At 38.9% G+C, this 17,569-nt stretch overlaps 1 protein-coding gene across 1 annotated transcript in view; it reads left to right on the forward strand.

The window, feature by feature from the left end:
• Window positions 1-17,569, forward strand: part of LOC109487808 — a 36,090-nt gene that overhangs the window by 7,925 nt on the left and 10,596 nt on the right. Inside the window, exons 2-3 of the mRNA XM_019791883.1 lie at window positions 4,791-6,519; window positions 13,126-13,204. Coding sequence (XP_019647442.1) covers window positions 4,851-6,519; window positions 13,126-13,204 — 1,748 coding nt within the window. The 5' untranslated portion in view covers window positions 4,791-4,850. The remainder of the gene's footprint in view (window positions 1-4,790; window positions 6,520-13,125; window positions 13,205-17,569) is intronic.

Genomic DNA, 17,569 nt, shown 5'->3' on the forward strand with positions numbered 1-17,569 from the left:
ACCACCAATTGTAAATCATTTGTTTAAAGTACTTCTCATCAGATTATTGCAGTGTACTGTGGATCTTTTATCAAACAGTGCGCGCTAAAAGCAAGAGGGGGCAGTGTCTTGTGATCTTTCTGCCTCTCGTCATCGTTATTCCTCTCATCCTCATCCTAATCGATTAGCCGAAGGCCACCACTTCTGATTAGGAGTCTGCGAGCATATCCCTATAATTCCCATCAGCGGAGGAATCGGAATCCCGTATTCTGGTCCTCGCATCGCGCCCGTTATCTTTAATATCTGTCTTGTTGTTCTTGTTGCAGAGATAGGAGAACAGATCAATGCTAACAGGAAACACAAGGTTATTAGCCAGGGAGATAAATGCCCAGATAAGGCTGCTGTAATAGATGGGCTTGTCAGGCCGGACCAGATTGGACAGTTCTTGAATGTCATTGTCTAACTAATGGACCATCCATTCATTTCAGAGCATCACCGTTTGCCCTTGGTCTTCACATCTTTTAAGTCATGAAGACTAAGTTCAATATAGAAATGCCACCAACTGACCTAAGGCCACACCAATTTAATTTCTTGGTTAACGGATTTTTCTATAAAAATAACGGAGCGGGCGGGCGAAAAAAAAAATAAAAATAAAAACAGGCCTAGGCATCCTATTATGGCCCCAAATGGTACGACAGGAGCCATGAAGTCAACACACCAGGCCGGTTCAAAATTTAAACAATGAATTTTGAACTTTTAATGATACCACTGCATTGAAAGATGGAATTACTGTAACACCTAGGAAGAAAAGGACTGTTTTCAACTGTTCAGGGCAAAATATGAGCATTTTGCAGTTGATTCTGAATTTTTATTTTTATTTGCAAATCAGAAAAAAATGAAGCGGCGAATCCGTTAACCAAGAAATTAAATTGGTGTGGCCTAAGGCAGATTTGGTCTTGAAGAGTATTAAGAATTTACCAAGCAAAGATTAACTTCTGTGCTCTTTTGGATATGGCCTGAAGAAAGTTTGGCTAGCTGGCTGTATCCATGTTTTTGATACTATCTACAAATTAAACTCTTTTTAGTCCATAAATTATATAGTATATATTGATAGGCTTTCGTATTAATATTTTGTACAAATTAAAGCCTACTACATGTACATGCTGTGAGATATTTTTAAAACTGAATATTTTGGCAAATTTGAGCCTAATCAGGACATCATTTTAATGATAATTAAAATAATTTTGCCATAATTTTCTCCTTTCTATATTCATTTGCTAACATATCATTTTTTTGAAAGTACCACCTAACTTAAGACCGCCTTTCTTTTTATCAGTTTAACTCAACAAAGTCAAATGTTAGTCCAGTGAACACATTTACTGTTTGACTGTGTCTTTGAATGAAAGTACCACAAGATCACTGCCATCATTTCATGATTTTGAGGAAGACTTGGTACCTGTTAAGTCTAGACAGATACAGGGCTATCTTCCCCTGAGTGTATAGTGAACGAGCCCCGGGGTCACAAAGTAGGGCCATCCCAGCAGAGAGGTCTTCCCAAGGGTTTAAAGGAATGTGGGCATAGATGTGGGTCAGAGACATGCCTGCGGACATTACGCATGCCTGTGGACAAAATGCCTGTACCATTCCTAGAATTCTTGCAAACTGCACACAATACATTAGGCTCCTCCCTGAGACGTCGCCAAAAATTGATGCAGCTTCACTTCTCTTCCAGATAACCTTGAGGCTGCACTAAGAAATGATATTAGTCTTTTGACATTGGATTGGTGTGATAAATGTTCCTAGCACCTTGCCTGCAGCAAACATTCCTTCCAACTAATCTGGTAATTATTCACAATGTTCTCAAATGTCTCCGGGCCATTATGTTATTATTAGCATGGTGGAAACCATTATAAAGTTCATGATGCTAACCAGAGGGCCATTAGTAATGATCAGTGTCAAATTCAAAGCAACTATTTTGTATACCATAAAAAAAAGGATTTTTCATTATGATAACGTGAAAAAGAGAGCATTTTTTTAAATGCACGTACATTGTACTACTATTTCTAGCAACATTGAATGTGATTCAGCTTTAGTTTTATGCAAATTGCATTGTCCATGGTGACCTAATGCTTATATTGACTAAACTAAAGGAAAATGTTTTGCCATAGGTGTGTTGCAGATATCTTAAGTCTATGTAATAATGTGATGCAGAGAGGCTATTACTAGATATAAGGGGGCTACTGACTTAATTTTAAGTAATGATATCATATTTTCAGAGGGTGATAAAATGAATATTACTTGTAGTTTATGACATGCCAATAGAATTCTAAAGTTTCTGAGCTAAATGCATTTAACTGTCAAAGCAATCACCACAAAATCCATCAGAATGCATGACAAATGGTCATGAGGCTTGCTCATTCTGCCCTGTTGGAGAGCTTGTAATTCCTGGTAGAGTAGATGTACATTCATGCCCGTAGCCAGGGGGGGTCCGGGGGGTTCGGAAGAACCCCCCACAAGGCTCAAAGGTCCACTTTTTGGTCCACTTTTTATGTAAAGGTCCACTTTTTGGTCCACATTTTATGTAAAGGTCCAAGATTTTTCTTGAGAAGATGGACTGGAATTGTAGAGAAACTGCTCCCTTTGTCATTGAATAAAAATTTATCTCTGATTTTTTCTTGGAAATCCTTTCAAAAATGCATGAAATGCCATTTTAGAAGGTTCAATTTCCAAAATTTTCCGGGGGAGCATGCCCCGGACCCCCCCTAGGAACCTCGCGCCTTCGGCGCTGGCCTCGCGCCTACGGTGCTCAAGGTCCCCTCAAGCAGTGGGAAGAACCCCCCCATTCAAAATCCTGGCTACGGGCATGCCATTATCATCATTATTAAAAAGCTGCTTGTTACGGTCACAATATGGATGGTTTATGAGATAATGCTCATGATCTGAGGCACTACAGAGAGCACATCCTGTATAACTGGTGGACTGACACATTCAATCATCCTCTGTAGATAACCCTTACTGTGTACAAATAGGTAGTACTACATATATTAAAGACCTTACATCAAGTAGTATAAGTTGATTAATCTATTGTTTTGTACGTAGGTCAATGTTTATGTGAATAAACCAGTCATCATCAAAAATAATTGTGAATGTGATGGGTAGTTTTTTGGTAATGATGAAAATAGACATTGACTGTACTACGTCTAATGAGTTGATTACTCAGTTGTTGTGTCTGCAAACTTCACTCGTGCAAGAGAAGAAATTTTTATTAATAATTGATGTAGATTTAGTGGATTAGCTGATCAAAAGCAGGACAACTCTGTTTGACACCCGCATTGTTTACTCTCAAAAGGTTACCTTGAATCTGTCATTAGGCCACACCAATTTAATTTCTTGGTTAACGGATTCTCCTCTTCATTTTTTTCTGATTTGCAAATAAAAATAAAAATTCAGAATCAACTGCAAAATGCTCATATTTTGCCCTGAACAGTTGAAAACAGTCATTTTCATCCTAGTTGTTACAGTTATTCCATCTTTCAATGCAGTGGTATCATTAAAAGATCAAAATTCATCGTTTAAATTTTGAACCAGCCTGGTGTGTTGACTTTATGGCTCCTATCGTACCATTTTGGGCCATAATAGGATGCCTTGGCCTGTTTTTATTTTTATTTTTTTTTTCGCCCGCCCACTCCATTATTTTTCTAGAAAAATCAGTTAACCAAGAAATTAAATTGGTGTGGCCTAATGGGTTGATAACAGTTGTTATGTCTGCAAACTTCACTCATGCAAGAGAAGGAATTCTAATGATGTAGATTTAGCTGATCAAGAACAGGACAACTCTGTTTGACAGTCACCTTGTTTACTCTCAAAAGGTTACCTTGAATCTGTTATATCTCTTTCCTATAGACATTACAAGCAAACACAGTACAGGCTGTCATACTACAGAGGCGTGGTTGCATGAGAGATGCGAGTCTAGTCGTCAACCTTTGTTTGAATAATGGTGGAGGACAGTTCTGCAGTCCTGTGACATTTACAGGCTGGATGCCAAGGGACATAGAGCTGTCATCCCTCCTCAATAGATGGGCTCCTGGATAAGCTTTTTCCTGCAGACAATCAATACTTGTTCTTGATTCATTTCATACCAGTTATCTTCCGGTGAGGGTGCTGAGTAGACAGCTCCTATCCTACTAACTGCAGTCTGGAGGTTTTCACATGCGTGAAGTGAGCCCATCAGTTAACGGCTGACCCAGTGACTCGGTTGTTCCCTGGATCAACGATTGTTTTCTGCTTGGGAGGAAAGGAAGCATGTTCCATCAACAACTCTAGCAGGGGATGTTTGATTTTGATCAAGAATGTAATCCGTTTTTTTGTGCTTATATGAAACCTTTTTTAATTGTTTACAAAGCTGATCCTTTCCCACTTCTTTCTTGCAGATGTAGACACCTAGAAGTGCTTCAAAGTTCTTTTATCTATTAAAGAAATGAAATCTTTTGGCTTTAACGTATTGTCTTTGCAAAGACATCATTCTATTGCTGAACTCCACCTAGAATTTTCCAGTACACTTTGCTGCCCTGCTAACAATAGTAACATTAAAGGTATTAATATATAGTAGCAGTTCTATTGGTGTTGTCTTACCATGTCAATGTCACTTACCAGTCTTTGTTATTGTTAACCAGTTTTTCCAATTTTTCATACAAAATGTATATTAAACTTGTTGGTCTAGCTCTGTTAGTTCATTCTTATGAAGCTGAAGAAGTCACTCAAAACATAGTGAGCACATGTATCTATAAATGACGTGTTGTCTGTTGTTTCAGGTGGTCGGATCGAAGCATTAACAGCTAATTTGCCAGAAGAAGATTCATCCATCAGTAGGAATGATTCACTGGCGCGTGACCCGTGTTCGCTTGCGAATGTTCCAACTCTGCATCGTTCTGACTCTCTTCATCTCCATGATGGGGATTTTCCGTGCCCTAAACACCCAAATAACACTGATTGATGATAGTATAGAGGACCAAGGACAGCTGCACGTCCATGTTATCCGCAGTGGTGCCGCCGTGAAGGACTGTGGAGAGACACAGACTCACGAGGAGGCTAGGATTGAAGTCGGTCGTGCTGCTGCTGATCAGTTACGTAGTGTTACACAACAGCTCATAGAAATCAAGAGATTACTACGAGGAGCCGCCCCCATACACAGCCTACAAGCAGCGTTACACAGAGTCAACAGGATAGCAGATGATCTAAGAATTGGAGACCTTAGTAGTCTGATACAGACTGAGCTTCAACATCCAACTCCATCAGTTAAAACAGCTCCACAAAAAGTTGACGTATGCCCCGATACCTTCAAAGGTTCCACGTATGGGTACCCCTTTTTCTACACAGGGTGGGTGAGGACAAACTGCACCAATGCAAAGTCTCTTGAGTCAGTCGTAACGATCATAATGAACTTCATGTATGAAGACAAAAGTGTAGATGTTGTGTCTATTCTTAGGAACATTTCGGTGTTGTACCCCATGGTGGAAGTTCATGTGGCAGCCGATCTCAAACTTCCCAAGGACCTTGCCGGGAACAGAAACTTCACAGTTCACGGGGACCTGGCAGGGGAAACCAACGCTGAAATCTGGTACAAACTCCTTCTCAAGGTCAAGACGCCGTACGTTCTTGTAACCCGGGGCATTACTCGGTTCACCTGGGACGCACAGTTAGAGCAGGCAATCCACAGTGCCAGTAGCTTCCCTGTAGACTTTGTAGGAAGTGCATTTAGGACAAATAATGGACATTGGAACATGGGATGCCAACAGTCCCTTCTCAGGAACTTCACTTTATCTTACAAGGATGGGTACGACGCCTCCATCCACGAGTGTATATACTGCGACAACTTGAGGGGGCCTTTCCTTGCTAGGACTAATGTGCTCAGACAGTACAAATTCCCCGCAAACTACAGGCACTTTGTCTTTGAAGATGTCTTCTTGCAAGTAAAAGAGCTGGGCAAGCATCAAGTTGTGAGCTGTCCAGATTCTATGTTTTTTGTGAAAGACTACGATGCCTTGCTAAGAGATAAGATTAATTTTGTACCCATTGCAAGTACCTGGGGGATCAACAAGCTTCACCTAGCCGAGGGGATTGAGCACATTTTCTCCTGTTCAGAAGCAAACACGCCATGCAGAAAGATGAAAGGGGTGGCTGTCTCTCCGTGTTGCCTTCAAACATTAGCTGATGCAGTGAAGTTTCTCATGAGGACTTGCGAGGAGGAACACATTTACTGTGAACTTCAGGAAGGAACGATGCTCGGCGCCGTCAAATTAGGCAAGGTGCTGCCGTGGGAACGAGACGCCGACATCACATTTCTTTCAGGCAACTACTCGGCCTTCAAAGAGCTGAGGCCGAAGTTTGAGCGGGAAGGGTACAAGTTTGTGGACCTGGGACAGCAGTGGTGCTGTGTTGATAACAGGACAGCCGGTGGGAAGTTCCAGATCGGAGTGGAAGGGTGGACGATAGAGATGTACGGTCAGCATCTCATGGACTCAGAGATGATGGTGGCAAGAGGTGAGGTGTCTACAAACATTTCCTTCAGTTTATCCTCTAGTCCAAGACAGAGGATAAACTGTACAAAAATATGATAAGGGTCCATTGTTTTATGTCTGAACTTCAGGGTTACATATTTTCAGAAGTTATAGATAGTATTTAACAAATGTGAGAAATTAATCTAGAACAGTCAAATTACTGAATTTAAAGGAAAAATGTTACTTTTCTGTCTCAAACAGTGGATATGTGTATTACGTTCTGAACTGACAAGTTCTGAATATTGTTTTGGCTGCCAACAAAGTAAAACATTTGCTATTATCCAGGCCCTATAGATTGACCGGGGGACCATATAAAGACTATGTTAGCTGAAAATAGAGTACTCCCTTACTAGTACTTAATCAGTCAATGCACTGTGTGGTTCTTTTATCAAAGCCAAAAGTTTATCAAAAGTCTGGAAAATGCAAAAGTTTGGAGTGCATTTTTTTCATGCCACTTCAACATTGATCCTATCAAAAAGCGAAGCAGTATTAAATGTTGCCCACTGACTCCCGATCCTATAATCACCACCTAGCATTACCGTCAGGCACTTACAGCAAAACCGGACAGGAAGATCTGATATACAATGCCAGGGGCTTCTAAGTACATTAGCTCTTGGCATGCTTAAGCCATTCGGACTTCTTTTGAAGCTGTGTTTACGACTGCAAGCTACACGAAGGATTAGCCTGACCGGCAAGAATTGCTATGTTCTACAGGAGAGCTTTTGAAAGTCAGGAGTCCAGGTGATGATTGAAAGAGCTTAGGGCAGGTTGGCTAATGTACTATCACAGCGGTCGGGATGTTTTAGTGGAGTGATTAAACTTGTCTCATATGTCAGTGCCAGTATACTCAGAACACTTCTGCATGGGAAAGGACATTGTAAAGATAACACAGCACTCCAGACAGTAAAGATAAATGGTAGTGAAGTACAACATAGAAACAACTGTGGAATAGCAAGATTCCATTTGAATAACCTTTTCGGAAGAAATGTAAATGTTTATGGGTAACGTTAATGATTAGAAAATACTTATGATAAGAATTAAGTTTGAATTTGATTGAAAAAAATACTTAGTACATTGTATTTTTGCAATCAGAATAATTTCGACAAAATTTTAACTAGCTAAACATTGCTTGAAAAATTGGGAGAGTGTCAATACTAGATTTTGCAGTAAATAACGTCAGAATTAATTACACACTCAGACATTATTATCAAGAACAGTTTACATCATTGGTTACATGTAGATACTACAGGGCCCTTATGAAATCTAACACATTTCTTCTGTAACTAAGGCCACACCAATTTAATTTGTTGGTTCTCGGATTTTTTCAGAAAGAAAAATGAAGCGACAGGGCAAAAACAATAAAAACAGGTCTAGGCATCCTATTATAGCCCCAAATGCTACAATGAAATTAAAATATGTAATCTGTAAACATGAAGTCAACACAAAAGGTTGGGTTTAACTTAATATTTAAGCAATGAATTTTGACATTTTTATCAAACCACTGCATTGATAGATGGAAAAACTGTTACTGTAACAGTAACAACTAGGAAGAAAAGGACATTCCTTCCTCAACTGTTTGGGGCAAAATATGAGCATATTTGAGTTGATTCAGAACCAGAATTTTTTTTCTTTTTGCAAATCAGAAAAAAATGAAGAGGCAAATCCGAGAACCAACAAATTAAATTGGTATGGCCTAATATGTAGTCTGTAAACATCAGTGTTTTTAAACCCTGAACTTCAACATTTGGTGCACAGAAAGCTTCTTTAAAAAGAAGCCTTCTGTGCACCAAATGTTGAAGTTCAGGGTGTGCATGTGCCATGAAATTTAATGTGAAACCTTACAAAGTAGTCTGATATAATAAGATCCTTACCATTGACCTTGAGAATTAATCAAGCTTATTGCATGCATGACCACTACTGATAGCTTGCCCCTGCTGATTTTCTACTGAGTTATCCAATTTGATAATTAATTTTAGAGGAAAGCAATTCCTTGGCAAGGATGGCTTGATCTTCTTCTAGACCTTGACATTTTGATATTGAAAATAATTTTGCTGCTGCATCTCAATCTTCATGCTGAATATTTCCAGTGGCATAATATGATTTAATATGATAAAATTGCTCCCCCTAAAGAGCCCTTACCTTTTTTGGGTATTATGATGTTTTATTAGCAAAACACTAGTCTCAGGAATTCATGGGTAAAATGAGGACAACAAACTTGGTCTAGTGGTACAATGTACCTTTGGAATTTCTTTCTATGACTTGTAATTCAGCCACTGACTGCAAGGAGGCTTACTATGATAGTATAACTATAAGCAGTAACGTGTGCATGCATGTCAACTTCTAGAAATCAGAACCAACATGGTAAAGAATGAAAAATGAATAGTTGACTGATATATGATCTGATTTTGACTTTTATTATGGTATTGACTGTAAGTTTTCCTTTTTACAACAACCTGGTTGAGATTTACAGCGAACTGGTGCATGAATTCTAATATCTTTGAGTGAGTTAGAAAATCATGGTCGTATGATCCAGCAATCAAGCACACAATTTATACGACCTAGTATTGTCTGTGTCATAAGTCTGCCGGCAGGCAACACAAGGTGACCTTCGTCATGGTCTGTTGCAGCGATATTTTCATTAGTCAGAAAGGAATCTCCTGTCAGAATCTGGCAGCTTACGGCAGATCCTACTATGATATTCCATTTCCCAGCAATCAAGTCGAGATGATACATGGATTTGTGCCGACTCAGATAGGGTCAGGGGAGGAAATTAAATGGTTCTGCCATTTTGTTATGCTCCATGGACAGAAAAAGTCCATTAGTATGGAAGTTCTGCAGGGTTTGTCCTACATTTCCTGCCCAAAGCAAAAGGGGTTGGTGGAAAAAAGAGTCTAGTCCGATTGGCAGAAAAAGCAGTCCAGTTCGATTTGGGGGTGGAAAAAGCAGTCCGGCGGTACACACACAAGAAAAAAATGTGCCTGTGGTCTTTCGTAGAATTTCGTAGAAACCACCGGACTGCTTTTTCCACCCCCAAATTGGACTGGACTGCTTTTTCTGCCAATCGGACTGGACTCCTTTTTCCACCAACCCAAAGCAAAAGGGTGAACAGTAAGCGTATGACATTTCTATGTCATATTCTCACGGATGGAAACATGATTGAATTTAAGGGAAGCCAATTTAAAAACATGGCATACAAAGTGAGATTTACATGGTTTCTGTTTAGATTTGCAGGGGGGGGGGATTAGAGCATTTTCACCTCCATCTAATCCAGTGGTACATTGACGGGAGGAGGACCAATTGCAGACACTCTCATACCTCCACAAAATATCTAGAGTTTTAAAAATATTTGTGAATAAGTGTGTTATTTTGATGAGACCAACATACATTATAAGTATGGTAGAAAAAAAATGAAGGAGCTATATAATTATAATGATTATCAACTAGACTCACAGCCTAATCTTCAACACATGAAAATACAAGCCATTTCATAAAAATAAAGCAGACAGATCTACTTTTGCAGACAGTTTTTTTTACAATGTTGCTTTTTTAGAGACAGGTATTAAGGAATCATTGAGCCATATTATAAGCCTTTAAATATGTGTGGGACCAATTGTCATATTCTCAGCTTTAAAGTACATGTAGGCCTACATGTACAATGTAAGCCAAGAGTTGTTGTCCTAAATGTGTACCCTCAGCTCAGTGGCTGGCGCCTTTTGCTCTTGCCCCTTGCTAGAAGATTTAATCATGAGTCGTATACCTTAGACAGCTATTAGAGGGAAAATTGTCTGAGTGCTGCCATGGTCACGTTCCATTAAGCTCACAATCTGACGCTGGTATCAGGGAAGCCTTCAGGGCTGTTACCATGGTCACAGACAATAACATCTCCAAGGGAGAATATTGTGGATTGGTTGAATGTCATCCTGGTCATACTTCATAATTCCGGACATCCTCCAGGCTGGGGACAATCTAAGCTATCACAACAGCCAAATTAGAAAGAAAGCTTTGCTTGTGGCATTGCTGTATAGGCCATTTTTTTTTACATACATGTAGATGAGGGGAGAAATTGTGATGCTAGCATGTGTGGTCGTAAGAAATTATGCCAGCAACAGCAGTGACACCAGGTCTATAGGGTGAATGTAACTTATTGTAAGGGATACAAAACTTTGTGAGAAAATTAGATCTAAAGAAATTTTGATATATTATTAGTACTTCTATTTGTCTCATTTTGGTAATATATAGACTGCAATGTATTACACCATCTGCTCTAAATTACATATGAAATTCTTCTAGACGAGAAATGATTTCTTTTTTAGTTCAGATTATTGATTTTTGATGCTGTGTAAAATAGATTTTGTTGTACAGGGATGCATGCCTGGAAGAGGGCCTGCATGGGGGGTAGTGATTACGAATTACGCAAAATTTTTGCCACCGATTACGAATTACGTTAAAGGCTCAGAGCTGATTACGACTTTACACTTTGCAGCTAATGTAATTACAAATTATGTTGATTTCTGGGAGGCTGCCTATGGATTACGACAAGACTAAAAAGGCCTGATTACGCCTTACAAAAAAGGGCATGCAGCCCCCCCCCCCCTGGAACAGTCTTGTCTCATAGCCAATTGGCCCAGTCCTAATTGCCCACAGGCTTTTCACTGATGATCCAGATAATAAGACTTTGATATCTGCACATCAATGGTACCTGTGGGTAAGGTTGATAGCATCTGCTTGAGGGGATACTAAAGTAATGTGAACTGCTAGTTATCATCCTAGTTACATGTTACACCTTGTGCATGTCCATCACAAAATGTGGATCTGTTACCTCCTGGGACTTTTCACACTGATGAAAGTAGTTATAACTAGAAAAGTAACATTTGCAAAGCAAATGCATAATGTTGTAACCTTCGGACATGGTCTGCCCTGTTGATTTTTACTCATACACATCCACATACATGTACTACGAGTATGTGGTGACAGGAGTAGAGCAGACCATGAAATTGCAACATTATGTAACCCAACACCAGTCACCGTGGTGACAGATGTCAACAAATCATGTCATTGGCCAGGACAAAGGTTAGTGTTTGGAACAGAAGAGGAAGAAACTGAGTAAAAACAATATGTTTTCCTTCGGTAAACATAATTATGAGGGAGCTTCTGTTAGATGTATGGCACAACTGGTGTAATATACAAGTATGTAACAAGAATTCATTAAGTGATAGATACAGGTAAGACCACACCAATTTAATTTCTTGGTTAACGGATGTTTCTAGAAAAATAATGGAGCGGGTGGGCAAAAAAAAAAGAAATAAAAACAGGCCTCGGCATCCTATTATGGCCCAAAATGGTACAATAGGAGCCATGAAGTCAACACACCAGGCTGGTTCCAAATGTAAACAATGAATTTTGAACTTTTAATGATACCACTGCATTGAAAGATGGAATAAATGTAAAGTCTAGGAAGAAAAGGACTGTTTTCAAATGTTCAGGGCAAAATATGAGCATTTTGCAGCTGATTCTGATTTTTTTTTGCAAATCAGAAAAAAAATGAAGCGGGCAAATCCGTTAACCAAGAAATTAAATTGATGTGGCCTAAGAGGAGAAGAGAAACAATCTGAAAGAGTTTAGGTTGACCAGATGGGATATACATGTAGGAAATTGGATATTATTAAATGCTGTAAAGCCTTTGTTAATGAAATTATTTAAAATATTTACAAAATGTACAACACTGTATATTATGTATAATTGTTTCCACCTCAATTTTTTTTTAATTGATAAGTTTATTTTTGATTATAAAAAAGATAGCAGGAACCTGTTTTGCCCATCTACCACCAAATAAAACCACCACTATGAAAGTAATGAATTTACAGTGAGACAAAAGGTCAACCCTAACTTTTGTGACAACTTTGGGCCAGGTTAAGCCATAAAGGCTCTGATAGAAATTTATCATGCCCTGGGCAAAAAGAAATTGAGTGCAACCATTTTTCTTGAAGCTATCTGGGGCTGTAAATTATGAAGTTGGCCCCTATCCAGCCTTCAATTTATCTTTGCTTTCAGTTTCACTTAAGATTATAAATGGCTTCAAAGTTCAAACACTGACTGGGTCGTACCAAAGGCAAAAAAACAAAACATTTCTCTGCATAGCATCAAGCATTCATTTTGAAGAGTATGGGAGTTGAGCACACACCACTGCCAGTGGACTAGCTCCAAACTGTACTCTGTCTGGTCCAAGGGACCTCCTATATGCATTGTACATGTAACGTTAAGGAAAGGAGTGCATTTTTTTATAAGGCCTAGGAAAATTGTGTATCTTGTTTCAGTTCCGAAAAAATTAGGGCCAGTAGGTAGGGATTATCTTTTTTTTTTTTTTTTAAAGACTTTTGGTAGTCTGTAGTGATCCAACTCATGATTACACAATCAAATTTAATAGATACCCAATAATGACAAAAAAATTGGGATGATTGTGTATTGATTTATTTGAATAAATGTAAGAGTTGCTTCTCTTTTTTATAGTCCACACACTTGACAATGCCCATCATCATTGGAAGAAAATGGAAAGAACTTCAAGTGAGTAACAGTCTGTCTCCCCTCTCAGGTCAGCAGCCCACAAAGGTATTGTTTGATGGGATGTGGGTGAACGTTCCTACCAACCCAGGACTCTTCGCACGAAACAGGTAAGGAATACAGAAACCAGCATGTTGGCAGAACGTACTGCACCTGTGTGAAACCCATAGTGTATTGTGCATAGCACTTCCATACATTTGTAGAACTTACCATTATAAGATCGTATTCGCGTATATAAGGTTAACATCCCATCTGTTAAGTTTCCAAATGTTATGTCAAAAAAATATCGTCTGCAACAGGCAAACTTTTGATGCCATGTTGACCAGAAACCCAACGAAAACCATGAAAATTTAGGGTTTTGCACAGGCGCAGTACGTTCTGCTGACATTCTAGAGAAACCCTATTTTTCAGCTACCCTGTTTGAAAAAAATTAATATGACGGGGCAGCTATAAGAGCATAATTCTTATCAATAAGCCTCCTAACACTTTTCTTTCCACCTATAGTGCCTTGTGTATAACGTTATTCTCATTTGATAACATAATTTACGGAATCCCCCCTCAACTTTTTTTAATGGAATAGCCCACACACCTGGGTCCTCTTGTCATTAAATAAGGCCATGTTGATTTGATTATATGGATGACATCCGCGCGCGCATGAATTTTCGGCCGTTTCCCCCCCAAAAAAAGTTTTCAACCATACTGTAAAACGTACAAAACAGTTGCAAAATGAGCAAAAATATACCATAAGTTACAAAAAAAATTTATAAAAACTATACCAATGTCGTAGAATGCCAAAATCAAAGGAAAAAAGACGAAATTGTAAAGAAATGAACTTGAAGACTAGATTATTCGCCAAACCATATTCTGTGCCATTTGCTCAACCCTCATGACTACGTAGATTTCATAATGAAAAGAACTTTTTTTTTTTGAAACTTTTTTTTTTATTCGCACGCGCGCATCAGTTTTGGGGCTCCCGGAGGATGTCATCCATATAATCAAATCAACATGGCCTAAAGTTGAAATGATGTAAGAAGGCTGCAGGTTATTCAATACATACTTTAATGCCCAGGGTAGTGTACATACTGTATTGCCTATTTAGGCCCTACCCAGTGGATCATTTTCTGTTTGTGGTTCTGAATGGCCTTCACTGCACACCAGGTCACCCATGTAATGACTTTTGGCACCTCCTAGAAAACCCCATTAATAACCCACAGCCAAACAGCTACATTTCAGCCATTAGGGTTTGACAAGTAAGTGGGGTATCCATGTGAAACAGGCAATGGGAAAATTTGATATGATTATATTTAGTGCTCTGAGGTTGCAATGCCTGATGTTGGATGTTTAATACATGCAGTGAGACGACATAATTGATATGCTCAACATTAAATGGGTTTTCAAACCTTTCAAAAGATCTAACGCTCATCATTCCATTACACACATTGAAAGGAAAGTGAAAAACAATTTTACAATACAAAATAGTAACAATGTGCACCTTAGGATGCATCCAATATTCCAATTAATATCCAACAAAATTTCAGTGCGATCCTCTCTATTTTGCATACTAGACTCACCCCTTACAGTCCTTCATGGTAAATTGTTTGGTCAAGTTAGGTCATGACTCGGTGTGCATTCTTGTAGAAAAGCATGGGAAGTCTGCCAGAATTGCCTCAAATGGCCACAGCTTTTGTCACGTGCAGAGAGTTGGAAACTGACCAAGTGCACTCCTGACTCCCTACACTATAGAATAACCTATTTCCCAACAGCAGCATTCATTGTTAAGGCCACACTTCATATTTTCCCCGATTTCCCCCCCCCCCCAAAAAAAAAAAACATTTCAGGCTCTGAATCACCTCCAAAATGTTCACATTTTGGTCCCAACAGTTGAAGGAAGTCCCTTTTCTTGAGAGTTGTAACAGTTATTCCATCTATTGAATGCAGTGGTTTGATTAAAGTTTGAAATTCATTGTTTGAATCACAAACCACTGCCTGGTATGTTGACTTCATGGCTCCTATCATAGCATTTGGGGCAATCATAGGATGCCTAGGCCTGTTTTTATTTTTTGCCCTGTCGCTTATTTCGCATAATTTTTTCTGAAAAAGTCAGAGGACCAACAAATCAAATGGGGTGGCCTAAAACTGTCGTCTTCCTTTAGTGTCCCATACTTTCCTTACTTTCCTCCCAAGTCAAGGATCTTTTCTGAAAGCCAGTTGGCCTACTTAGAGATGTACAGATCCCACCTTGGGGCAATGAATCATTTAACAGCTTTTAGAGGAGATTAGAGCTGAGACAGTCTTCATTTCTCAATGCCCTGAACATGTCCACATTAAGTGCACATTGACCCGATTTGGAATAAATGTTTATTGACCCTAGGCCTTCAGTTCAGACCCCTAGTGCCATTTTTTTAGTGAAAGATGAATGCATAGGAAAGAATCCAGCATCTTGTCCATTCTGGTAAATGAAAAGAGTTACACAAGATGTGTTCATTGAGGGCCTGCAAGGGGGGGTCCCGACAACACTTTACGCTGAATTCGGAAACCTCTCGATTACGCTTTACGACAAATTCCAAGTGGCTACAACGCATTACGTAGAATTAAAACAGCGAATACGCTCTATGCAAAAATATTAGAGCGGTCCGTCTAGTACGTAGAATTAAAATGGCCGATTATGCTCTACGGAAAAGGGCTTGCGGGCCCCCGTTCATTTCTTTATCAGAAAGAAAGGGATGAACGTCTTCATTCCGACCAGCAAAGAAAATCTACTGACAGTTTAATTTCCACAGCACGAAAACAGATATTTAAGCAAAATTTACGACATCCGTATTGAGACTTTAAAGACAGGGAAATATTTAAGCAGACTTTAAGATCGATTAAAGTGTACCGAAAAAGAAATCTAATCTTTACGAAGGATTTTCGCAGTTGTAAATGTAACGTATTACGGCATGTTTCTTTACGCACGGTTTACAGATACTGAAATATTCAGTTACGACAAACATGTTAAACCTGTATGTCCCAGAAAGGTACAGGAAATGTTTTGTATTTCTGTTTCAAAACTTAAATCAAATTTGAAACATGAGTAAATCAATCAGGTATATTTTTAATTTTTTTTTCTACGCACAATTTAAAGCAAGACGGAAAAGACGCCGCGTAAATTATCGAGAGCCTGTGCCTAGAACTCAACGCCTGACATGAATTGTAGCAGACCTCGGTGCACGCAAATATAAAATTTTTTATGTTTTCATGACTTACCAACAAACATATGACGTGTTTAATCCTCCTCTCCGCACACTTTCAGTGTACGGTGGGCAGACTTTCCCTCTTTAGCTTATATCTTCCCAAAAGTTATATGAAAGGTAGCGTTTATTCAACAAATATACGACGCGTTTAATCTTTCTCTACGCACGCTTTAAGCGAACGGAGGGAGAACCTCCCCCCTTTAGCTTATATGCTCCCGAAAACAATATGAAATGTAGCGTTTATTCAACAACAATACATCGACAATACGACGTGTTTAATCTTTCCCAACGTGCATTTTAAGTGATATGTTTCCAAAAGCTATAGATGATATGTAGCGTTTTTTTTTTCAACAAACATACGACGTGTTTAATCTTTCCCTACCGGTATTCTAAGTGAACTGGGAGGTAACTCCTCCCTTTAGCTTGTATGTTAACAAAAACTATATGAAAGGTAGCGTTTATTTAACAAATAAACGACGTGTTTAATCTTTCTCTACGCACACTTTAAGCGAACGGGGGGAGAACCTCCCCCCTTAGCTTATATATTCCCAAAAGCTATATGAAATATAGCGTTTATTCAACAACAATAAGGCGTGTTTAATCTTTCCATACGCGCATTTTAAGTGACGTTGGCTTATATATTCCCAAAAACTCTATGAAACGTTGCGTTTATTCAACAAATATACGACGTTTTTAATCTTACCTTACGAGTTCTTTAAGTGACGTTAGCTTATATGTTCCCGAAAGCAATATGAAATGTAACGTTTATTCAACAAACATACGACGTGCTTAATCTTACCTTACACGTACTTTAAGTGAAGTTAGCTTATATGTTACCGAAAGCTATATGAAATATACCGTTTATTCAACAAACATACGACATGTTTAGTTTTTCCTTACGCGCATTTTAAGTGACGTTGGCTTATTTATTCCTAAAAACTCCATGAAACGTAGCGTTTATTCAACAAACATACGGCGTGTTTAATCTTACCTTACGAGTTTTATAAGTGACGTTTGCTTATATGTTCCCGAAAGGTAAAGGAAATGTAGCGTTTATTCAACAAACATACGACGTGTTTAATTTTTCTGTACGCGTATTTTGAATGACGCTGGCTTATATGTTCCCAAAACCTCTATGAAACGATGCGTTTATTCAACAAATATACGACGCGTTTAATCTTTCTCTACGCACACTTTAAGCGAACGGAGGGAGAACCTCCCCCCTTTAGCTTATATGATCCC

The sequence above is a fragment of the Branchiostoma belcheri genome, unplaced genomic scaffold, assembly GCF_001625305.1.
Source record: "Branchiostoma belcheri isolate BF01 breed outbred unplaced genomic scaffold, Haploidv18h27 scaffold9, whole genome shotgun sequence".
Lineage (NCBI taxonomy): Eukaryota > Metazoa > Chordata > Leptocardii > Amphioxiformes > Branchiostomatidae > Branchiostoma > Branchiostoma belcheri.